This window comes from Pelodiscus sinensis, chromosome 6 (genome assembly GCF_049634645.1).
Source record: "Pelodiscus sinensis isolate JC-2024 chromosome 6, ASM4963464v1, whole genome shotgun sequence".
Lineage (NCBI taxonomy): Eukaryota > Metazoa > Chordata > Testudines > Trionychidae > Pelodiscus > Pelodiscus sinensis.
In genome coordinates, this window is record NC_134716.1 from 37208959 (window position 1) to 37235000 (window position 26042).

The following is a 26042-nucleotide window of genomic DNA, read 5'->3' on the forward strand; positions in this document are numbered from 1 at the left end:
GTACTTAAGAGGCAGCCTTACCACCCTGCTACTGCCAGAATGGCCCCTGGAGCTTACAATAAATAAATAAATAAAAGCTCTCTCATTAGCAGCACTAAAACAATCTGCCCTCACAAGCAATAATAGAGTACAACGCCTGTCAATTATAATCACCAGCAAGATTACAAGAGTTAAGCTATCAGGGAGATCATGTTGCAATCCACAAATGCAACATGCCCAGCATCTTGGGTTTTTCCGAAGTGTTCCAGAGCTGGGATTTTAATACTTCTCAATACACATCTTGGAAAGTCGAGATTTTCTCCTCACTCCCAGAATAAGCAGAAGGCCACTGTGGTGTTGTTTTTTTTTATTTAAATTTTTGAATGGAGGGAATCAGTTTTGGGCCTGTCCCTTAAGTTTTCCAAATACCTCAAGCATGATTACAGATCCCTCATTCATGCTGATGAGCCATTACGCATCTGAGTAACCCTATATTCATGTGAGCCATGGCTCATCAGCATGAGTTCCAGCAACAGCCCATCATAAATTAAGTCACATACCTCTTTGCTGACAGCCTGAAATACTGATGGGCCAAATCCAGCCCCAGGTCTGAGAAGGGGCTGAAACCACTGGAATCAATTCTACCAGTAATGAAAGTTTTTAGGATTCCTAAAACTATCTATTCAGGATGCAAACTGAGTATCTTACTTCAAATCTATTTTGAAATAGCTTATTTTGAAATTTGGCACATCTACACAGCACCAAAATTCAAAATAATGTGCTATTTTGAGCCATCCCATATCCGTCATGCAATGAAGTTTATCAGGATGGTGAAATAGCATGCCCGTTATTTTGAAAAACATTTCAAAATAACAGGTGGCTTGTGTAAACGTGGTACCTCTGGTATCCCGAAATAGCCATGCAGTGTAGACATACCCATAGTCTGTTATACAAAAAGAGTATTTCCACATAACGGGTTGTGTTGGGATGTTACACTGTCCTCAGAGAAATCAATTATATTAATGGACCTGTTGCCTCAGTGAGGATAGGACAGGGCCTTAGCATCTTTAGAATAATTTCAATTTCAGTTACATTTTCCATGGGGACTGTTTTATTGAGGGGGACATGAAAACTTCTGTCACTCACTACTAACCTTACCTGCAAGCGCAAGGGGAAAAACAAAACAAACAAATAAAAAAACCCCAAGAACAGTTTTCACTAGCACCTGGGGTAATCATAAAATAGATCTTAATTGATTCCTGAGTTAGTGGTTTTCTCTGCAAGAAGCTGACTATTCTAGTTCTGCAGACCCCACCCTGTCAACACCTCAAACTTGACTGACCTATGGACTTCAGATTACAAATAGTACAGTCATACAAATGTATGCGAGTCACATGAAACAGTGACATATGCTGTACACGTACCACACTAACAAAGTGGTGGGGCCAAAGTGTTGGGCGGGGAACACACTGGCCAGCAGAGTCAGTCTTTTTCTGTCATGAGATGAGGTGAGGTAAAAATGGTTTAATGAAGCAGGGAGGATAAAAGAGAGAGAGAGAGAGAGCCCATCCTGAATAAACTCACTGCATTCTGTCAGTCGAGCACAAATCCTCTTGTGATAACTACCATTTTATTAAAGAAACTGTGAAACAAGGGAAAGGGTTTTTAACTCCCCCTCCAGCACCCCAACAGCTACATTTGAGTCCTTTTTAGCCCACAAACACTATTTTTCATTTTCATATAATTCAAACAGTTATTCTAGAAGGTTTAAAGGCATTTTGGGTATGAGGAGGCAAGAAAGGCGAAGGAGTTAGAGGGAGAAAAACCATCAATACGTATTTGTTATAAAATGACTGAGCACAACTGCCACAAGGTACAAACGACTCCTAATTATTTGGCGAGCCTATCAAAGGACTCTGCTTTGATAACTTTAAATAGAAAACTAGAGAAGATTTCCAACTTAAAAATGGAACGAGCACTTCAGATATGCACCCCTTGTCAAAACCAGACTCAAGCATAAAAATGTTGACATCAAAAGGAACAAGTGAAAGCTTTTCCTTGAAAAGAATAGTACAACTTAATAACCTACTTTAAAAAAAGCTTTTGAATACTGACAAACATTTTAGCAGAGATTTTCCTTTTAAATACTAAGAGACAGTGCCTAATGAGATAGCATTCATTTCATCACATGAATGGAAGGTTACTACAAATATTTTCCCACAAATTTAAAAAACAAGTAATTTTCCAAATTTCATATATTACCTGACAATGTGTTGCTTTAAGACAGTGAATGGAGAAAAGAGCATTAGCAACAGGTAACAGCGTATCTGTGCAATGTCACTATTGAGTGAAAATTACGAGATCTCTTTAAAAAAAGAGACATCAGCCTTAGACTTGTGGCCACATTCTGCTCTTGGATGAAAAGGAGGAGCAAGAGTTTATTTCTCTGTATATATTCAATAGGCAACAACTGATGCAAAAAATTAAAAACAGTTCTGACATACACAGATGGTAGAATGACAGTTGCTTATTATAATAGCAGGGGAAAACTGTTTCCTGATTATCAGGGAAATAGCTAGTTTTGTGTGTCAGCCTCAGCAGTGTTTCTCAAAGTGGTCCATGAAACCACTTTGAAAAACTTATTAACTGGCTGCTCCGGTTTGTTTACTTACTAGCACCACAGCCACGGAGCCTTGCGGCTCCCATTGGCTCCAGCCCGACTCATGCCACTTCCTGCAGCTCCTCTTGGCAGCAAATGGTGAACCAGAGCTAATGGGAACCCCGAGGCTCCGTGGCCATGGCGCCTGTAAGTAAACACACAGGAGCAGCCAGTTAACAGGTTTCTCAAAGTGGCTTCACGGACCACTTTGAGAAACACTAATCTTGAGTAATCACTAACATCTAAAAGTAAACGTAAACTATATATACAAAAACTGAAGACAAAGGAGTCTGGTTTTGAGGGACTCATGTTTTCTGTAACTCTTTGTAACCTTGGAGACATGAAGCCAAAGCCAGAGAGGTCCTAAGCACCTTTTTCTGTAAGCTGAGCACTTGTGTGACTATTCAGGAGAGATTCAAATGCTGCCCAGCAAATTAGCAAAGCTCCCACAGCTAGGTTTTGTGTTTCTACTAGTGCTTCCCATTTGCACATGCCTCAATACACAAAGAATTTATTCTGCAAGTGGGTGGAAAAAAAATCATACATAGGTGGAAAAGATTCGAAGGAACATTAGCCCTAAGCAGCTGTGTACATCTTTAATCCATTTTAGATCATTCTTATGGCCAAGCTGAGGGGTCATGGCTAAGCTACATTCAGCACAGACCTTAGATGGAAATAAAGGTAGGATATCTTTTTACTGCCCTGATGCTGGGAACTTCTGTAGGATGTTTTGGCCACAGTACAATTTTGAACAGTCTTAGGGCTACTCTACCTTAGCTAGAAATAACCTTCTGGGTGCCACTCTACCAGCTTAGGGCAGCCTCTACCATATTTCCTGTTGTTCTGCAGTAACACCTCCATTAGGTTAAAATACATCAAGAACAGAATAGAAAACAAAGAGCAAGAGGCTGCAAAAAAGGAACCTGTCCATCCTGCTTTTTAGCAATGTATAGACATTTTCTTCCAGGAACTAATATAAGGTTTTTACACTGAATTTCCCTGGTTTTCTTATTTAAAAAAGTGAAAAACAGGAACAACAAAACCTATCAACTGTACAGTGCTTAATATTTTCAATAGTGCTTTACAAACTTGAACCAATTAATTCTCCTAGCATTCCTACTGAGGTAGGAAATTTTCCCAGCTTGCAGGGAGGGAAAGTGAGGCTAAAATGTGCAACTAAAGTTAGGAAATCAAGGACCCAACTCTGTACCATTACAGTGAATACAACACTGAGACATCGCAGCCAGAATTTTGTAATCATGAGTCAAAAATATTTTTTAAAAGCCCTTTTAAAAGGAAGGTTAAAGCTGAAGTCTTTATCCAGAAACTGACAAAACCTTTAAAGCAGAAAACTGCCTGTGAACCACTGGATTTCCTCTACAGCAGGAGGTATGTTAGTAAACCGTTCAGAGACAATAGACAGCTTATATTAGAAAAAGAAATGTATTAATATAGAAGTGTAAAGCTTGAAGTTGCCTCCCTATATTGGCTTTCTGTATAAACTGTATGTTTGCTATTTCATCCCTGACAAACTTCTATTTACTCCCAACAGGTTGCTGGTGTGCAAACAGTATGCATTCATCCCCCAAAGTGAACTCATAACTGGAGGGCTGGTTTCAAGACTTCAGGGTGACAAACCAGAAAGAAAAATCAGAGTGGCTCTGGAGAGACTCAAGAATGAAAAGGCATCACTCTGTAAAGAGTAACTAGGCTGGTAGAAGCGAAGGTGAGACCTTTCTGCTTGTGGGCGGGGCTACTGGCGTCCGGGCTGTGAGCCAAAGCAGCACAGCATGAAGCACCTACAGTTACAGAACAGGTTGGTGATGGAACCCGATTGCTTTAGGTGACCCCCAAATGATCACAATGTGTCAAGTGATTGGTTAAATGCATCCTAGTCTATAAAGTACTGCTCAAATTGAGTTGCTGATATAAAAGAATGGTGTGGTAAAAATATGCATAACATTTTTGCTCATCATCATAAGAAACTCTGGCAGCTTCTCTAAATGGAGCTAATCTCCACAAGTATTTCTTTTCTTCACTATTCTATGAATGCGACGAGGAGTCCTGTGGCACATTCTATGAGTGTTTCTAAAATTACTGGCTTCTGGTTGCTGACCTCACATCATGGCAGTGCAGTTGTTTTCTTGCTTGAATGCCATGGTTCTTATTTTTAATATATATGGTCTCTTTCTCCTCTGCTTCGCATCTTGAACAGTTAATGTCAACGACGTGGGGCTGAAATCAGAATGGTAGCCTGATTTTACAACCACCCTGTCATCTTTTTACACAAATGTAAATGACTATGCAAGAGTTAAGTCACTGAAGATTTAGATCCATGTGACTGATTTCAAGTTCTCCGCTGTTGGGCTCCCCATCAGGCTTTGACAATCACCATCTATATGATAGGACTGCCACACTGCTTTTGACTGTGATTTTCTTCCTGTTCCAAGCACTTCTTGTTTATTTGCTGTATGCCTCTTTCTAACAAAAGGTAATTGCATCTGATCAATGATGCAGGATATTACAGGTGACAGATCAGAGACTGAATCCATCAAAGGGATCCAACTATACACAATGGGGGAAGATAAGCTTAAGATTTGCAGTTCCAGCAACATAAAAAAATGTAGCTGGAGTCGATTTATCACGGCGGGCGGTCGATGGGAGAAACACTCCCATCAACTTCCCTTACTCCTTGTGAGGAGTAGGAGTACTGGCGCCTCTGGGGGAGCCCTCAGTGTTCAACATGGTAGGTTTTTACTAGACCTACTAAATCAAATGCCAGAAGATCTAGCACCACGGTGTCGACTTTCCCACAAGTGGAGACATGGCCTAAGTCCAGAATGATATCACTATTTCAAAAAAAGGTGGGGGAAAAGCTTACTTGTCACCTTTCTGCAAAATAATTATGTCATGTTCAAACTATAATGATTTAATTAGCCCATCTAAAGAAGCACTAACGAACAAAAGTAGGTTCTCAACATTTCAGCCTATATATGTCAACTGTCAAGCTCCATTTGTCAAACTCTTAACGTTCGCTCCAAACCATCTCCCAAATGTATTTCTTTAAATCTTCTTTCACTGAGATAGTTTCATGAGAAGAAACTAATTTTTAATTTCTTTCCTGAGGGAGGGCAGATCGTAAAATCTAATTTCCGTATACAGGCAGCCCCCGGGTTACGTACAAGATAGGGACTGTAGGTTTGTTCTTAAGTTGAATCTGTATGTAAGTCGGAACTGACGTCCAGATTCAGCCACTGCTGAAACTGACCAGCGGCTGATTACAGGAAGCGGCTGACTACAGGAAGCCTGACTTGGGGACACCTGGGGTTCTTAAGTTGAATCTGTATGTAAGTCGGAACTGGCGTCCAGAGTCAGCCTGTTGAAACTGATCAGCGGCTGATTCCAGGAAGCCCGGGGCAGAGCAACTCTGCCTCGGGCTTCCTGTAGTCAGCGCTGATCAGTTTCAGCAGCGGCCAACTTGGGGACGCCTGGGGCAGAGCAGCTGGGGGCTGCTGGGTTGCTCCAGTAGCACCGCTCCTGGACCAACCCAGCAGCACCCAAGCAGCTCTGCCCCAGGCGTCCTGATTCAGCCGCTGCTGAAACTGACCTGCAGCGGCTGAATCAGGACGCCTGGGGCAGAGCAGCTGGGGTGCTGCCGGGTTGGTCCAGTAGCGCCCAGAGCACAGGCGCTACTACAGGCATCCAGAGAAAAGCCTGGTCTGCTGGGGAGGGCGCACTAGCTGCTCTCCCCCCTCCCCCCCCAGCAGACCAGGGAGACGCGGGCGGCGGACTAAGACGTACCGTGGTCCCACTGCCCGGGTCCTCGGCGGCTTTGCCCCGCGCCTCCCTGGTCTGCTGGTCTGCAGACCAGGGAGACGGGGAGCAAAGCCTCGGAGGACGCCGGCAGCGAGACAGCCGCGGTGCGTCTGGGCTGTCCCGCTGCCCGCGTACTCCGTGGCTTTGCTCAGTGTCTCCCTGGTCTGCTGGGGGGGGGGGGGGGGGACCAGGGAGACGCGGAGCAGCTTTTCTCGCCCCAGAGGACGCGGGCGGCGGCGCATCTGGGCGCCCCCCCACTCCCGTGCTCTGGGGCGAGAAAAACCCAATTCGTAACTGCGGATCTAAGGTAAGTCGGATCCGCGTAACTCGGGGACTGTCTGTACTTTAGTGCAGTGGTACAGGACACAATACAAATTATACTAATAATTCTTAACAGCTACAATTTCATTCTATTTATTTATTAAAGATTTTGAAGATGGTGTTGCTTTTAAGATAGCCAGAAGCTTACAACATCTGTTTGGGATGCAGCCACAAAAGGCTGCCTCCCCATAGTCTGTTCTACTGTATTAGATTACAGATATTAGAAACAGAAACAACCTAGTAGATCACAAAAGTGTATCTTCCTCCAAATGAAGGATATCGTGTTCTGTTGTGGGTTAGAGTGGAGACTTTTATTTACATAGCCTTGTTGAAGTTTTATTTGTCAGATGGGAAAAACACACTACCGACTTTGCTGATTCACACAGTATCATGAAAGTGCGGCACACAGGAAATGCTACAGGAAGTCCACAAAAGATGAAGTGTGTCCAAAAAGGGACAAACAGAAAATGCCCAGTGACATACTAGTCAAAGTATACACACAGTTGGAATCAGAAAAGAAAAACGACATATCAAGATAGTTACTGATTCATTAGATGGTTATTTACCCTTTCAAAATTTGCATCTTTAAATATGGAGAGGAGGAAACAATTTTATTAATTTTTAGAAGAGGGAGCTGCTGGTTAAAATATTTTGCAATGTTTGACTGTACTCTGCTAAGGCGAGGGCAGACATGCAATGTCATAGTTTATCACACAAGCAGGACATGAACTATACAGCCCTCATCAGTTGTTGTACTGTCTATGCCTTTGCCAGTTGAGCACAATTTTATCTGTATGTGTCTCCTTGCTAAAAGGAAAGGGGTTCTTTTTTATGAGACTTCGTAGAATTAAACAAATAAAAGGGTACTGGATTTTTTTCTGGTTTGGTTTTCTTATCTTTGTATCTCCAGCTGGTGCCATTAGAATTGGTGATGGGAAAAGCTCAAAAAGCTTAGGGGCTCAGTTTGGAAAGTGCTCCTAAAAGTTCTGTAGTGTTCAGAGAAGAAGAATCAGGGTTCAGTTCATTTGTGGCGAGCAAACTATATCCAATGAAATGTCATTACATGCATTAAAAGAGAAACACTATGTTCCTACATTTCCTTTCATGGCATTGTGCTAGCCTTCTTCTCGCCAGATGTGCTCCCTGTGAACCTCCTTTTACAGGCTCCCTGATGCAATCCCTGCACACGCTATATATTTTCCTGAGGAGACCCCTTACATAATCTCACTGTGGTTATTTCTGCTGTAGAAGACTCCCCTCACACTCATGTTCATTATCTCTTCATTTATAGATTTGTGTAGATACATTCCCATTTGCATTCCTTAAACCAGGGGTTCTCAAACTTTGTGATACCATGACCTCCCTCTAAGTTGCTGCAACCCCCTCTAAGTTGCTCGCGACTCCCCCAGAGGGTCGGAACCCACAGTTTGAGAAACGTGGCCTTAAACCATTCCGCTGTGAGCACCTCTGCACACCCTTAGAGAAATGTCCCATACACTTGTTGGCTACTTTCTAAGCCAGTGTTTCCTGGGGTTCCACAGACCATTGTCTGGGGTTCCGCGAGAAATCGTGGAATAAATAAATAAAAATATTTTTCTTACAATGTAAGCTGACATATATATAACAGCTCTTTACAAATAAATTTTCTTCACAATAATTTAGCATTAATTTAATTGTGCTCCCCACTATCTACTTTTTCTGGCCAAGCAAATGTTTTCATAGGTAGGGGTGCCTCAGGATATGAAAAATTATTTTAGGGGTTCCTCCATGGGAAAAAGGTTGGGAATCCCTGTTCTAAGCACTCCCTCCTTCAGATCACAATGATTCCCTTATGTCATATCCCACAAACTTCCCATATACTCAGTAAAGACATGTTTTTCAAAATATCACAGGGAAACCCCGCTCCTTGACTGAATCTTTTAATGATATCGCAATCCAATGTTTGTGGTATGCCCATTTATCACCATGGAATCTCCTCTATAAAGGGAAGCACACCAAGTTGATGTCTGAATGCTTCTTACCAACCAGTAGTACTGGTCAAAAACAAAATTTTGCTCTTTTAGGGTTTTTTTAATTTTTCCATTGCAAAATTATTTTGGTCATTGCATTTTCCTAAAATATTTTTTTTTTGAAATTTTTCTCTTTAATTAATTCATTTATTTAGCCACTGAATGCAACAGACAAAATTATATCCAGGATTTTTGCACTCTCTTCTTTCTTTTGAAAGAATCTTTATCTTTTGCTATTCATAACTTTTCAAAGGTTTGAGACAGCTTGGAAAAGCTCCAGAGTAGGGGGAAGAAAGGGTGGGGGGGGGGGAGAAGGAGGGGAAAACCCACCTCCAAAATTCTGTAAATTTGTAATTTCAAAAGTAAATTGTAAAATTCTGTAATTTTCTACTGTAAAAATGCATAAGCTTTTTTGCAAATGTTTCCAGTTTTGAAAAAAATGCCTTTTTTGTGTACGAGGATTAGAATGAAATGTTTTGACCTTTTTGACTAAAAAGCTTCAGTTTAAATAAAACGACAAGAAAACATTCACAGTGAAATCAGGAAACACACAAAAATGACATAATAGGCTTTAAAAAGAAAACCACTTATCTGAATATAACTGTGGTTTTGTTATATTCCCTCCCTTCCCAGCCATGTCTGTTTACTTATTTTTTTTATTTTTTTTTAATTGCTTCATGTTAGGCATGTCAATAGTTAACCAGTGGCCATTCTAGCCTGAAGCAGCCCCTGCCCGCAGTGGTCCAACCTCCGGGTATCAGCCTCCTCCTGCCCTGTTTAAGCAGTTAACAGGTTAAACATAATGTTTAACAGGTTAACTAATTTAAACTGGAATTTACATCCCTACTGCATGTGCCTTTAAGAAAGCAAGCAAGCTTTTCAGAAAGCTGACCAGTAGATTCTCTGACCTCAGAGATTTCATTGTTAAATGACAGATTAAAGCAGGGTGCCTCTGTTTGGATACAGAAATATATATCAAAATAACATGGATTAACCCTGTTACTACTGTAATAAGTAACAGGGAACGGACCATGAGGCTCTTTTAACATATTTTGTTTAAGTCCCTAGAAAGGTAGAGTGGCACTTCCTTAACATATAAGCAAAATTCAATGGTACTTCCACACTAATGTATACTTGTCAGAGCACTTATTAAAATACCAGCACAAGCCCTGCTTCTGTACAATTATGAGTTGTTGATTCTGAGAGATTACTAAATGAACCCTGCCAGTGTAAAACCTATTAAGTGTCTATTTAGTATTCAGCAGACTTCTGTTCAAATGATCCTTGAAGGAGCCTTGCATAATTGATGCTACCATATTTCTCCAACTGCAGGCACCTCACTAAGTAGAATGAGCAGCATATGATAAATTGAACCATGGAACCACTTCAAAGTAGTGCAGTGTGAAAAAACACACATAAAATAAGCAAAAAGCAAAACATGCTTTAAACTTTGCTCTAAAACTCTGTTTTCTTAGATGAACTGCCACCATGACCTCTTTTTTCCCCATTGCTTTACAAATGGTACAGCTAACACACACAAGTCTTTAGCTAGACTAGAGCAATGTCCTTCCAAGGATGAGGTGGCACCATCTCTCAGAGGAGCACAGTGACATCATGTTTTTTAAAAAGGAATAAAGCTAATAAAAAGAGAAGAAAATTTAAAAATCACTGAAGCCTATTCTGATCCCAACATGTATGCTGTATTTGCTTATAAGCAACGATGCACAAACATCAATATACCTATAATGCAGCGTGGCAGGTATCAGAGGGATTGTGCCAGCATGGGGTGATCCTCTAGTGGTATATAGCTGCCTTGATTGCCATACTACCTCCCAACTCTTACTGCTGGCACGTAGGCTGTGTTTAGAAGGTAGTGGGAAAGTAGACGCAACCATGGCTCCTTTGTACTCCAGTGATCCAAAGCTAATGTATTAATCCCTTAGGACACAGGAAGCCAGCAGTCTATAAGCAGTACTGCTAAATCAAGAACTCCTCAGATGAAGCTGAGGATCTGGGACCCTGAATTTGTAATGCACACACAGACGTGGACATATGCTATATATAGGGAGACACAACAGAAATTCAGTCTGTTTGTTCTGTATAGAGATCATCCCCAGATTTAAAACACTGATGATTTGGCTACAAAATTAATCTTCTTAAGAAGGTGCAAATAAGGCCCCTGTCCATCAAACACTTAACACACGTGTTTTACTTTCATGTAGTCTGATAATTAGTTTACAAGGTTTATATGTATCATTAAACATTATCGTATGGTCTCATATACTTCTCTACCAGCAGTGTTATGCCTTTGTTATCCTTTGAGAAATCTCTCTTATACCATCAACATACTGGGCCTTATTCACTCATGCCTCTCACCTTATGGAGACACTTATGAAAGTGAATGCCAGAGTGAAAAATGGACGAAAAATGTTAATATCCCAAAGCCCTTATCTTCAAACGCGTGTCCTAGGCACTTGGCTAGAGTAAAACATGAAACTGTTCATGAGTCTGGGGTTCTCTTGCATGGGACTCAGTTTGGTAGGTAAACACTCTGAACAGGAGAAAAGGCTATTTTCCACTAGAGGAGTGACCCCACCTCCCCCTGGTGCTAGCCATGGTCAAGCTGATAGTGGGTACCTGGCTAGGCTCCTGGAGTGGGGGGAGGTACTTGCACCCACAGCTCTGGAGGCTGATGCCTTATTCATTAGGCCACTGATAGACCCAACACTATCTTCAGCTGGTGCCAGCCTCAGCCCTGGGTAAGCTGACTGTAGCTCTGGGAAAACTGATGGTGGCTGACCACTTGCTCCTGGGGTAGGGACTCAAACCCACAACCCCAGGTTCTGGAGGTTGATCCCTTATCCACTAGACCACTGGAAGAGCCACCAGTTACTTACCCTACCTACCTTCACCTTTTGTGCCCTAAGCCCATCATACACCCAAACCCCCTTCCATGAGTGCTTCATATACACCAACCCAGACTCCTGCACTCCCACATCCTCTGCCCTATGCCATAACACTCCTGCACTCCCACACATGGTTCCTTGTTGACCATTTTTTCTGAATTTTGATGTAGTTTGACTCTTTGGTTTGAAAAGATTGCTAACCCCTGCTATAGATCTTACAGTGAAGAATCAGGCTCATTCAATGCACACATCCAGACCCAGCATTCAATACATCCTAGTTGCATATTACTCCCACACACATACTCTCTCTTTCTCTCTCTCCCCTCTCTTCCCCCCCCCCGAGAAAGTAACTTCAATTTTTTTCCCAAATCTCAGTTGCTCAGGGTTAACCATTTTTCTCAACCAAAATAGAACTGTATAGTAAGAGGAAGTTTTCACATCTCAAAGCTGTTACAACTTTTACCACAAAGGAAGTGAAGAGTGAATAGAGAAAGGGGCATCCAAAATCTCCAGACAAATGCTGACAATTTCTTAACACATTCCAATATATCGTGTTTTAATTTATCACTCAAGCAAGTCCTGTATAATAGTAGAAATAGAGTACTCTAAAGGCTGCCATTGCACAATTGTTATATAGAACTAGATCAGTGTCTTTGAACCTTTTTAGAAAGATCTAATTTCAAGAAAAAAAATCAATGAAATATTTATTTGGACTAGGGATGTTAAATTTTGATTAAAGACCTACTTGATTAGTTGATAAGGGGTGGGGCAGGGCGCTTGCTATCCCATCTGCGCCTCTGTCTTTAAAATGTAGCAAGAGCCACCCTCAGCTAGAGTCCCCACTTGACTCAGATCGCCCCTGTGCCACCTCTGCCTTTGAAACGTCCCTGCTTGCCCAGGGTTCCCTACGATGCACCACCTCTGCCTTTTAAATGTAGCAAGAGCTACATTTAAAAGGCAGAGGCACAGCAGTTGGACCAGTGCGAGCGGGGACGGCTTCAGTCCCCACTCATGCACTTTCCTGCTGTGCCTCTGCCTCCCTTGCCACCTCCCCCCTCTCCTCTCACAGAGACGGTGCTGGAGGGGAACTAGATTTTAAACCGGCTCCCCCAGCACCGGCTCCTGCTCCCCCCCCCCCCACCTTGCTGCCTCTGATACAGAGGCAGCAAGGTGGGGGGAGCAACTAGTCGACTCGACTACCTGATAAGCCTATGCTTGTCAACTCGTCGTTTACATCCCTAATTTGGATCCAAAGTTATTTTCAAAATTATCATCTGGACACTTAAGACTCTATTAACTAATAAAATAATTGGGTGGCATTACTGTTAATCAATGGGTCTATTTTGGGGCAAATAAAGCAATACTTTTCATAAAGCAATACTTCAGCATTAGATGTAGTCTACAAAACATCATTCGTCAGATAAAAAAATCCCAAGATCTCATTACATACACAGGCCCATATGCAGGGAAGGGGGGTGCGAAGAGTATGAACACACTTCCCCATGGTCCTCCAAGTAAGCATGAGACTGTGATGGCACCTTTCTCTAGCCTCCCATCTCCCATGCTCTGGCCGACCAGGGGAAGACTGGTACTGTTTCTCCTCCCGATCCTTCCCCAAGAGTGAGGCTGGGGGTGGGGTTGGACCGTGAAGGCGGGGCAGCCACCAGCCCCTCCCATGACTTTCACCCCAGCACAGAAATTCCTGAGCACAGGCTTGATACAATAATGGCCTGATGATCCTTCCCATTTTGTCCATATCTCTGTCAGAGTGCTTGCATGATTGTGTGATTATGTGAGCAGACATATATTATGATTATTTAAACAGAATGATGTGCCACACACATTAGAAGGAAGATTTAGACAAGAGCAAGTTAGGGAGGAAACTAAGGATTTTGGAATTATGTTTTCTCACAGCAGGACAAATCACACAGAGATCCTCAAGCAAGCAATCACCACCTCCTGCTTTTCACACTAGCTGTTGAAATAAAATATGGCACAGGAAAGATAGAAAACAGACATCACTCCCCAGCCAGCTGTGTCCTTCTGTACATACTAATTTCTTCTTGCCTAAGTATAGTCCTTTATTTATAAATTATCATTTTTAAAGCGAACAAGAGATTATTTTTAAATGCTAAATGAAAGAGGAAAATGTTGTAATGAACAACAAAGGGAGTTGCTAACATTGAAGACATTTACAATTACAACTAAAATGTCTTTCTGCAATACACATTATGGCATACATATTTTGTAATTAAGACTCTGATCCTATCAAGACTTATAAACATGATTAACTTTAAACACAAGAGTGGTTCTATTACATTTGGGGAGGGGGAAGGAGAGAGCTATCTAAATGCTCAGCATGCATATAAGTCTTTGCAGAATTGAGGCCTTAAATGGTGTCTGTCTTACTAATTGCAATTTCTCCTAGAAGAGAAATGTTTTTGTGTATGTGTAAGTGTGCTTGTAATAAAGCAAATTTGGTGGCTGTTTACAATCTGGTGGCTGCTTACAATGTGCAAATTAATGTGTATAAGCAAACATGCTACTGAAAAAAACCATATATTCATGTATTCATCTTACCGAAGGTTTTCTTTAAATCTTCCTTATTAATTTCTAAATTGATAAACAGAAGCACACTGCAGTATGCATAATGAGGCGCAATTAGAAGTCTTGCAGCAAAATTGTACTGATATTCCTAGGCACAGAGCCATCCCCTTATTTGTGTATGACATTAAAAAATACACAATATGCTTAGATGAATGTAGATATTATGCAGAACCTGACCCAAGTTCTGCGACTGGAGCAATGTTGTCCTGCAAATGGAATAAAAAGAGAAAGGCCAAAATTTAGTCACTACCACTGAGTGCAATGGGAGTTGTGAGTGCTCCAGATTTCTGAAAATCTGCCCACTTTTATTTAGGGGATCTTTATCATTATTATTAGTATTATGACACAACCTACAACTCGGGGTGCATCTACACAGCACCCAAAACTCGAAATAAGATTAACAATTTGCGATATGCATATTGCGTAGTTTATTTCGAGTCTATTTCAAAATAGGTTATTTTGTCATTTATTTTTAAATAAAGTGCTATTTCAAGCCATAGCTTACTCCTCATAGAATGAGGTTTACAGGGATGGCGAAATAGCGTGTCCACTATATTTCGAAATGACGGGGGGTAGCTATTTCAGTATACCTCTGCTATCCCCAAAAAAATCTGCTGTGTAGACAGACCCTCAGATAGGAATCCCCTGTGCTAGACGTAGTACAAATAAGTAGTAAGAGGCAGTCCCTTTTCTGAAGTTTCTCCAATCTAAATAAAAAGTTGAGCTGTCAATTGATGTGTGTTAACGCCTGCGATTAACGCAGGGCAGGATTAACACTTTAATTTTTAACGTGTTACTTGCAGGCATTAATGCTGCGCTGCCCCTTTGAAGTGCTGCTCTGGCGCCTCAAAGGGGCAGCGCATTAGGAGCCTGCAATCAGCCGGAGTTCCCAGCAGACCCCGGGCTCCCGGCAGTGCTGCCCCTTTGAAGCACCAGCACAGCATTTCAAAGGGGCAGCGCAACATGGAGCCGGGGATCATCTGGGCACTCCAGCTGATCCCAGGCTCCTAATGCGCTGCCCCTTTGAGGTGCTCGGGCAGCACTTCAAAGGGACAGTGCAGGGCAGAGCTGCAGATCAACTGGAGTGCTGCCACAGCATTTCCAAGGGGCAGCACTGCATGGAGCCAGGGTCAGCTGGGGAGTCCAGCTGATCCCGGGCTCCTGTGATGCTGCCCCTTTGAAACTCTGCCGCTGCAGCTAATCCCAGGACTCCAGCTAATCCCAGGCTTCCGCAATATTGTCCCTTCAAAATGCCGCCGCAGCATTTCAAAGGGACAGTGCGCACGATTAATCACGATTAAATTTTTTAATCGTGAAATTAATCGAGATTAATTTTTTAAGTCACTTGACAGCCCTAATAAAAAGACAAAGAGTGGAGGAAAGGAAACATTATTGAGATTTTACAAATGGCGATTTGAGTCAAAGTGAAATTAAGGCCCCATTTTAGCAAAGAACTTAAGCAAGTGCTTAATATTAAAAATAAGGCCCTGTATTCATTGTAAAGAAATAAAATTATCTTTTTAAACTTGGCTTAGGTAGATGTGAGAGAAGAGGAAATGGTAAGGAGTGGATGAGGACACAGTGGAAGGAAGAAAAATGGAAGAAAGAAGGAAGCTGTGAGTGCAAGGAATGAAGCTTAGGCAGAAGGAAAACAGAGTTCAAAGAGGACAGCAGGAGTGCAGTGTGGGGTGAAGTCCTGCAGCAAATGGAATATGGAAATGACAAAGGACTCAGTTGTGGTTAGAACTAATTAATCAATCAATGAGCAAGCGTAAAGCCAAGTGTTCGTGTTGTGAAGAGAGGATTTCAGGATGCTTCTGTGGACGACGTCATCCCTTAGCACTGCGCTCCCTGTGCTGCTGCTGAAGAAGCAAGCATTCCAGAGGGTTGTGGAGTTTGTGTGTGTTTGTTTGTTTGAAGACAGACACTATGAAGTTTCTTTCACTGCTGCCTCTCAGGTGGACAGAGGGGTTAAGGGGTTACTGAGAGCCAATATTCATCTTACAGCAGAATATGACTGCTGTGAACCTGCTATGGGTACAGGTTCCATGGTTCCTTGTCTGCACCCCATGCAGTTAGGTGTGATGGTAATTTAAATCTTGTTCTGCAGTTTTTCATAGTTGCTGGCTCCTGCAAAACCTATTCCTTGCCCATAAATTGCATCCAGATGTAAAGAGAATGTAGAACCATTTTATTATCTTTGTAAACTTTCTCTTTACTGCACAAATTCCATCATTTTCGTGTGCCTTAAGGTAGATTTCTGAGACCACTAAGAAAATATGCTGAATATTAATGAATGCTGATAGTAGCCTTCTTTTCTATATTCTACTTTTAAAATCCTACCTCAATCTCTCAGGTTTGTGACTCTGAAGATCAGCACACAGATGGCACAGTTTGGATCTCTGCTCTGAGTTCAACTTTACAAGCTTGTTCTATGTTGATAGGCTGTTCTCGCATTAGGGATGTTAAAATGCATTTAATTAAATAAATGTGTAAGTGCTACAGTTTCATGCGGGTAGCATTTGGCTCCCCAGGAGCTGGTACCTAGCTTTTAAGCCTGCTTCCTGCATGTACCAGGAGCCTGTGTGTAACTGTGAATGTTAACTAATGAGCCCAGGCTCATCCATTCACTGCGTACACAGTTACACTTTCACATCTCTATCTTCACATCTCTATCTTCAATACATTATTTAAATACTACAGGAATCATTTTTCTAAAAATAGTTCCCCAGACTCTTCCCGCTTAACCCTTTACGTCCCTAGAACAAACTCCTTGCTCTGCTAGCAAAGCCTCCTCTCATTATTGTCTCCTCAGCCTCTTTGAATCAACCATTGCTTGTGGCCTATTACTAAAACTGAACACTTCATTACGACAGTTTGGCAAGTTAGGTTCATGTGGACTTCTTTCCTATGCATTTGTGCACATCAGCCTCCAATCCAGAATTAGTATATGCCTCTCTTGTGCCTGTCTGTTAGGGAGAAATAATAAATTGTCTTTTGAGACCCGCATACCTCAAGTGTAGTGACTTGAGCCTTTTGTTTCAAGTGGGAAGGAAAAATAAAACAGCCATACTGACATACTCACTCCCACCCCATCCCTCTACTACTGGTTACGTGTAGAAAATACACAATAGAAAGGCTGGCTCCAGACTAGTATCTCTGAAGCAATGACTTCCAATCCTTTACTACAAGCACAGACTCCGAGGCCTGGTCTATGCTTACTGGAAGATTGGTGCTGCATGATAGACCCACCGGGTCGAGAAGAATAGGGGAAGTTGACGGGAGAGCTTCTCTCGTTGACCCCCTGCAGTGGAGATGCCATTGAAACTCAAATGAAGATACACTGACTCCAGCTACATTATTCACATAGCTGGAGCTGTGTACCTTGGTCCGTATTGCCCACTGGTGTAGACCTGGCCTGAGAAGACGTTAAAGGAGAGAATAAAGGCTATTAATGCTATGCTGAACCTTGTAGCCGACTGCACTATTGACAGGATCATAGACACACAGGGCCAAATTTCTGAAAGACAGGCCTACATTCTGAGTGAACCTGAATGTCCCTAGATGCCCCTAGATGCGTATACCAATATTACTATTGTAGCTCAAAATTTTCAGCCACATGTCGCCATTTAGAGTTCTTATAAGCCATATATACATACAAAACCTTATTTCTGTATGTAATCCTGGTAACTGTCTGCATTTTCGCATGTGAAACTCAGGCTTATCTTTAATTTCTAAAATAAGTATAACTATACAGACATTTTTACTTGTTCAAGTTTTTAGAACCTCCACAATTACTTCAACTTTTAGTTTCAAGATATAAAAAGGAAAACAATAAGCCTTCTCCAAAACCAAACTAAATGCCAACCCTTAAGTCACCACTCTCCATGTCACGCAACATCCTGAGTGAAGAAACGAGCCTCACCCAATGCCGTAAACCTCAAAAACACTCAAATTTTGTCCGAGTAGCAGGGGGAAAGAATTCTGGTGTCAAGGTCTTACATGACAGACTCTCCTACCACAATCTGACATTTCATTCTAGATACTTTGCTTGAGGTCCTCAGCTGACTCCCACCATCATGACAATGTTTTACAAATAGCCAAGACCTTTGCAATATAGGGCTTTACAGATCAGAGTCAGTATCTTTAATTGTATCAGTTAAGTGAACAGGAAGTCTATTCAGTTCCTGAAGAAATGACCTAATATGTATTCTGTGACAAACACTGCTTAGGAAGTAGGCAGTCATATTCTACATTAGCTGCCTCTTCCAAATGACCCACACAGAACACATAGTTAGGGCTCTATAAAATTCACAGTCCATTTTGATTTTTAAAATAGTAAATTTCATGATTTTAGATATTTAAATCTGAAATTTCATGGTACTATAACTGTAAGTTGGGGGACACACATTTATTGTATGGGGGCGGTGGCACTGCTACCCATACTTCTGCGCAGCTGTTGGCAGCAGCATTGCCTTCAGAACTGGGCAGCTGGAAAGAACTGGCTGTTGGCCGGGATCCAGCTCTCAAGGTAGAACCACTACAAGCAGCAGCACAGAAGGATGGCATGGTCACTCTTACTTCTGTGCCACTGCCTTCAGAGCTGAGTCAGCAGCCGCCAATCTGTGGCCACCCAGCTCTGAAAGCAACAGTACAGAAGGATGGACAACATGGATACAGCACTGCCATCCTTACTTTTGCACCACTCCTGGCAGGGCACTGCCTTCAGAGCTGGGCACTATTACAACCACCATTCTCTAGTTGCCCACCTCTGAAGGTAGAGCAGAAGTAAAGGTTGCAATACCATGACCCTCCTAAAATAACCTTGCAATCCTCCTGCAACTCACTTTTGAGTCAGGACCTTAATTTGAGAAATACTGGTCTCCCAGAAAATCAGTATAGTATACGGTAAAAGCACACAAAAAGGCCAGATTTCACGGCCCATGACATCTTTTGCATGACTATGAATTTGGTAGGGCCCTAATTATTGTTATCCAGTCTAGAAGTCAAGATATTCATAAGTGGGTCCCAAATGCCTATTTAGCTGGACACTGCAGAGAGAAGAAAGCAAGCTGTTTCCCCTCACTAGCATCACCTGAAATTGAAGGAACAGCCTAAGTCCAAAACATCCCCAGATGTTGAGCTTCCTGAACAAAACAAAACAAAACAAAACTCAAAAAATACCCTGGTCTGCCCTCTACATCCAACCCTCAGTCTCTAACATTTAATGAACAAGGGCCATTCTGTTCTCACATCTTTAAGCACGACCACAAAACAGAGGGGGAAAAACAAGTGGTGAGCTAAAAATAGGCTGTTACTCAAACTTCAAGAAATTCTCCAGAGATAGGATTTCCTGATATGAGATTCAAGTTAATAGGAAGTGCCCTTCCTGTGTTTTTTAGGATGCAAGGGTAATGAGTTTGTTTTCAGTAGACTAACAGTGGAGTGTGAGCTGAGTTCATTGTTTTAAAGTGACCTTGATCTACCAAATTTACGTTTTATAGTTCATGTTGTTTAATGTTAGGCATGATTTGAAACAACTATAGTACAACTTATATTTTCATATGAAGGGGATCCTTAAGAAAATATTGTACAGTCCCTAGGAATTTAGGATCAGGTCCATATTTTCTTATTCATGGTGTCTAGTGCCTTACTTCACACATAGCTCCATCTAAGTTCATACGGCCACTTGTCACTATTTAGAGAGATTAAGAATACCAGAATCTGGCCCTTAAAGATACCCAGATTTTGCATAAGAGAATGTTCAATAATCATGAATGCACAAGCTTGGATGTGCCTTTCATTATACAGTACTCATCAGACATAACTTATTCAGGCAACTAAACTCGTACAAGAAAAAAAACTAGCTTAAGCTGAGATTCTGATTTACCATAAATCAGTTTCCAAATTCTGATTAAATACAGTTTGATCTTGTCTACACTAGCAAGCCACACCACATCCAAATTAAACATTCTGAACTATTTAAAAGCATGTTTTACATTAATCCTGCATATCTGATTTGAGTGCACTGTGGAACAACAACAACATGAAATATATAATGTTATACAATATATACACAATTAATACCAAGGCTGTTCAGTCTTTTCAAGAAAAAAAATACACACTGCATGGAATAGTCCAACATTTTAAAATGTGGATCAAAATCTGAGGTAATTCACAACTACCTACTTATATATAATGAATGGCCTGAAATGTAGCAATTAACTCTTAAAAGCAAACATGCTTTTCATTTCAGTTCCTTAAAAGTAACATTTATTAGCTCTATCTCTGTTATGATACCTCACTGGACATCATGTTATATGTCACAGCTGCCAGAGACTTAGGGTTGGTCCTGCTTTGGGCAGAGGATTGAACTCGATGACCTCTTGAGGTCTCTTTCAGCCCTATGATTCTGTAACATGTAAAGCATGAAGCCAGACCATGGAGATCAGATAAATCATGCCTTCTGTGATTTTGTACAGTTGTTCAAAGACTTCTTCTAGAATTATCCAAATAATATTTTGAAATAGATTTTGAAAATAAGATCTGCTGATCTTCCTAAAGCCCAACCCCATGCTCAACAGAATTATTTTGCCATTACAGCATAATGCTTAAGTATCAGAGGGGTAGCCGTGTTAGTTTGAATCTGCAAAAGCAACGAGGAGTCCTGTGGCACCTTACAGACTAACAAGCATAATGCTTGTTGGGACATTACAGCAGAGCTAGAACCAGCTGGCATGACATCGGGGATCTCAAAGAAAAAACAAGGCTACTTTTTAGCTAATAATAGGCTCAATACCCATATTACTGAAGTCAATGATGTTTTGGGTGTTGTATCTCCGGTTCACCTTTAACAAGTAATCCTCATATACGTCAACACGCTGCAATACTAGCTTATTAAATCCGGTTGTTTCTAGTTAGAGTTTTAGGTCTGTGGATCTCCTTGCTCTCTGATGTTTTGGATACTTAAACAACAAATATTACAAAAAAAATCTGAGTGACTGGCAAGAGTTTACTTTCACTTTTGTACAGCAATGAACTGAGTAACTAAATCAGAGTAATTAAATAAACTGAGTAACTAAATCAGAGTATTGCACACATTTCAGAGAAAAAAATAATCAAATAATTAGTACCATTTCTAGCCAACATTGCAAGAAAGAAACTATCACTGAAAGGTGAGAGTTTGATAACAAAACCCCTAGAAGATTTTGGATATTACAGAATCTCTTGATTCTTTGCTATAGCAGCAAAACACGCAGGCTGTGTCTACACTGGTGGGATCTTGCGCAAAAGAGGCCGCTCGTGAGCAAAAACTTGCTGCCTGTCTACACCGGCAAGTAAACTGACGTTCTAATGTATGAAATCAGGGCTTCTTGCGCCAGAACTCTGACACTCCTACTCAGGAATAAGCTCTTTTGCGCAACTGTTCTTGCGCAAGAGGCCAGTGTAGACAGGCAACATGAATTTCTTGCGCAAGAAAGCCCTATGGTTAAAATGGCCATCAGAGATTTCTTGCGCAAGAGAACGTCTACACTGGCATGGATGCTCTTGCGCAAAAGCACATGCCAGTGTAGATGCTCTCTTCTGGAAGAGTTTTTGCAGAAGAACTCTTCCGCAAAAGAGCTCTTGCGTGAGAACGCACCAGTGTAGACGTAGCCAAAGGTTTTTCAGCATTCCCAGGAGTTACAAAGAGATGCTATTAGATAAAAAAAGTCAGGCTTTTTGTTTTTAAAGAAAGAATTGCTTAAACCAGTATTTACAGCTTAAAATAATACTTTAAAAATCTATCCAAAGGTAAGCAATTATCATCTCAATTTTATTCTCTACCAAAAAAACACCCCTCCTAACTGCAAAAGAAACTTGCTCATTGTTAAATAGTGATCCAGTAGCAAAATCAGGATTAGATTCCAAGAGGCAAATTCTAAAATACAGATATGCAACTCTCATAGCAGTCAGTGTCAGCTGCATGCATGTATTTGACCTCCAGCTTTTGTGTGTCAGTCCTGCTCTCTAACCATGGTTTCTATCCACGAAACCTCCCCTAAGGTCAGATTAATACCCAGTGTTTACTGTCTTTCACTGAAGTGATTAAAAATATTAAAATATCTTTTTCTTTCAAAAAAAGTAAATACAAAAAAGGTCAGAAAGAATTCAGGTTTAGCTATAGAAACCTGACAAACGCTTGAATAGATTTTCCCATCTCACATAAAGCACAAATGGTGTGAGTTTCAGCGATGTCATCAACTTCAATTTGTTTGCTTGTCAATTTGCATCAATAAGCATGACCTAATAGTACTGATGCACTCGTTCCCATTTTTTCAATTTTGGTTTGAGTTTCTAAAATATATGCAGTATTGAAACTACATTTGAAAGCAACAGATGTAAACCAATGTATCATAATTTAGCCCTATTTATAAAGCCTTATTTTTTTTGCAATATTTTAAATATCATTGGGCAGATTCCCTGGTCTGGCTGAACCATGCTCTGCACAGAATGGAGGATGGGAGGAAGGTGGGTTTGAGTATCTTGGCGCCTGAGAAACTCCACTCTTCTCTTAACACACCCAGCCAGCCCAAAAACACTAGCTATGTTAGGAGACTCTGGATACCTTGCTCTGTCCCCTTTGTATGGCCAGAGGCAAGCAAAATGAAGAGAGACAGGAATCAGGATGTGGTCCTATGCATCAACTTTCAATACAATCTACTGTCTGCAAGATACTTCCATCCAAACGTTAAGTAAAGCATAACTTAAATGCCAGAAAGCAACTGTACGAATTTAAAAGCCCTTCAAGTACACTCTAATAAATAAAAATGGAAAGCATTAAGCAGCCTATTTAAACAGAAATCTCACCTTATTGTGTTCATATTTGTATGGGATTTTGAGTGTATCCATAGCTCTGATCATAGCTTTCATTGCTGTAAATATATTCTGATACACAAGTTTTGTGAAGCCCCGTTTGTCTTCATCAGAGTATCCTGATCCATGGATGATTCTCATCTGTTTGATGAATGTGCTTTTGCCACTTTCTCCAGTACCTGCAAGACATTCAATAAGGACACATTGTCAAACCAAAATACTCACAGAACACATGAAATTGTTGCATGAACGTAGCAACTTATTTTGTACAGGACTATGCACACTGTCAGCACTCAACCACTAATAAATAGAAGTCACTCTTAATCACAGACAACACTAACAAAGGCCAATCCTACATCCAAACAGTTAAGACATCCAGTAACAACTAAAGTAATACTTGAGTAAAAGTTGCCTTTTCAGGACCAAAGTAAGTAAAAGCATAGTTTAGAACAGTGGTTCTCAAACTTTTGGCCTGAGGCCCACCCAACTCAACACAGATCTTTGCATGGACTACCAGCCAACCACCCATGATGACAAAATGGGTGCAGGAGGGCATGGGGGTGCGGGGTCTGGCCATGAGGTAGGGTGCAGCAGCAGGCTGAGAGTGAAGGGGTCTAGAAGGGTGTTTGGGTGCAGGAACAGGTTGGGGGAGGGCTGGGAGTCTGGCCAGGATGTATGACGACAACTAGGATTTTAACAGGATTCAAAAAAGACTTAGATAGATTCATGGAGGTTAGGTCCATCAATGGCTAGATAGGGTAAGTAGGAATGGTGTCCATAGCTTCTGTTTGTCTGAAAATGGATGACAGCAGAGGGATCACATGATGATTACCTGTTGTGTTCCCTCCTCTGGGGCATCTGGTATTGGCCACTGTCAGCGACCAGGATACTAAGCTAGGTAGATCCTTGGTCTGTGCCAGTATATCCATTCTTCTGTTCTTATGCAGGAATGGGCTGAGGGGTCTGGATGGGAGGCTGGGTGCAGGAGTGGGCTGAGAGTGCAGGATCTGGGTATATGGAGGATGGGGGATGCTTACCTGGCTCTGTGCTTCCCACAGCTCCCAGGCACCACCCCCCACTGCTCCTATTGGCTGGGATTCTGGACAATGGGAGTAGCAGGGAAAACTTCTAGGTAAGCAGTTTCCTGTGCTGCTGGTTCCCCAGCTATGGGAGGAGAAGCAGTAGTGTGCAGAACCTCCTCCTCACCCCACAAGTCGGATCTGGCCCACGAGGCTCATCCCTCTCTCTCTGCAGTGGGAAGCTGGCGTGGGGCTGGAGCACCAGTGTAGGCTCTCTGCTGCAGGGGAGGAGGGAATTCAGGCCCCAAGCCCATAGCTCACCTGAGAGGTGGTTGGGGACCACTAGTGGTCCACAGATCACACTTTGAGAACCACTGACTTAGAAGGATTTCAAAATATTACCAACTAAAACATGTTACACCAAAATCTCTAGAACATCAACTACTGGCACTCTGTCCAGGTGGAATGATTAGTCATTAAGGAATTGGTTAAAACCAATTCAATTCAACAAGGCATCCAGAGAGATGATGCTCCTATATCTCACAGAGTGACGGAGAGAAGCAAAACAGAGACCCCAGCTTGAGAACTAAGGACCAGAAGTTATGAGATGAGGGAGAAATTGGCTGTGGAAGAAGTGTGAGAGCTCTCTTACCTGGAAACCTGACTAACAATTGAAGTCAGAAAGAGAGAGAAGTAGAGCTACTGGAAACAGAGTTTACTACAGCTTGGATTTGGATCGCTCTGGGCTACCCAGAAGGTTCTTTAACCTCTAGGAAAACCTAAGGGCATCCAATGCTGTGTTCCAACTGACCAATAACCCCTAACATTTTGAAAACACTGGCGGAGTGTCACTGTAAATGCTTGATGAGGTGCATTAATCCCCAGAGTGTGCAAGTTTCTAGCCAGGAGAGTGTCTCAGATGGCCTTGTTAAACACTACTCAGAGGCTACGTCTACACTGCAGGCTTCTTGCGCAAGAACAATTGTTCTTGTGCAAAAACTTGCAGAGCGTCTACACTGCATGTGCATTCGTGCGCAAGTAAATTTACAGTAGAGTGTCGAAATAGACGGCTTCTTGCGCAAGAGTTATTCCTCTCCCCACGAGGATAAGCCCTCTTGCGCAAGAGCTCTTGTGCAAGAAGGCAGTGTGGACGGGCAATAGGAGTTTCTTGTGCAAGCACTCCATATGGCTAAAATGGCCATCAGAGCTTTCTTGCACAAGAGAGCGCCCACACTACCATGGACGCTCTTGCGCAAAAGCACATGGAAGTGTGGACGTGCTCTTGCACAAGAATTTTTGTGCAAGAACTCTTGTGCAAAACAGTGCTTGCGCAAGAAGCTTGCAGTGTAGACATAGCCACAGAGTGAAGCATGGATGCTGACACCCAGAGATTCAGTCTCAGGAAGATGGCAAGGCTGCATGGTCTACACTGGAGGAAGAGTGAGACCTCTTAAAAGCCTGGATCATCAAAGGGTTTTCTCCAAGAGATGTTATAAAACTGGGGGTGTAGCACCAATCCTGTGGCTCTATGACAAATCTGCCAATGACCTTTTCAGTATATTTACAGGTATTTAAACTAGTACAAAATGTTTATCATATGTAAACTGCACAAGGAGAACAGGGTGATTTCAAATGGGGTAAGAGTCAAGATATTATGGTAGTAGTACAGATGGATACCCTCTCCATAAGGAAAAAACACTGAAAATGCATTAACAATTAGGGCTCTGAAAAACGTTAACTTTGATTCTAATTTTTTAACAAGTATTCACTTATTAATTCCTTTAAATTTGTTTGGAATTCATGATACACATATTAGCCAGAGATATCAAGAACAAAACATTGTTTTATCTGGATAGTTTGAGTACTGGTG

General features: G+C 41.7%; 1 protein-coding gene across 1 annotated transcript in view; it reads right to left on the reverse strand.

Moving 5' to 3' along the window:
- The window catches only part of LOC102454459 (guanine nucleotide-binding protein G(q) subunit alpha), a 222015-nt gene that overhangs the window by 123857 nt on the left and 72116 nt on the right, over positions 1–26042 (reverse strand). Inside the window, exon 2 of the mRNA XM_014573325.3 lies at positions 23148–23332. Within this exon, the coding sequence (XP_014428811.1) occupies positions 23148–23332 (185 nt within the window). The remainder of the gene's footprint in view (positions 1–23147; positions 23333–26042) is intronic.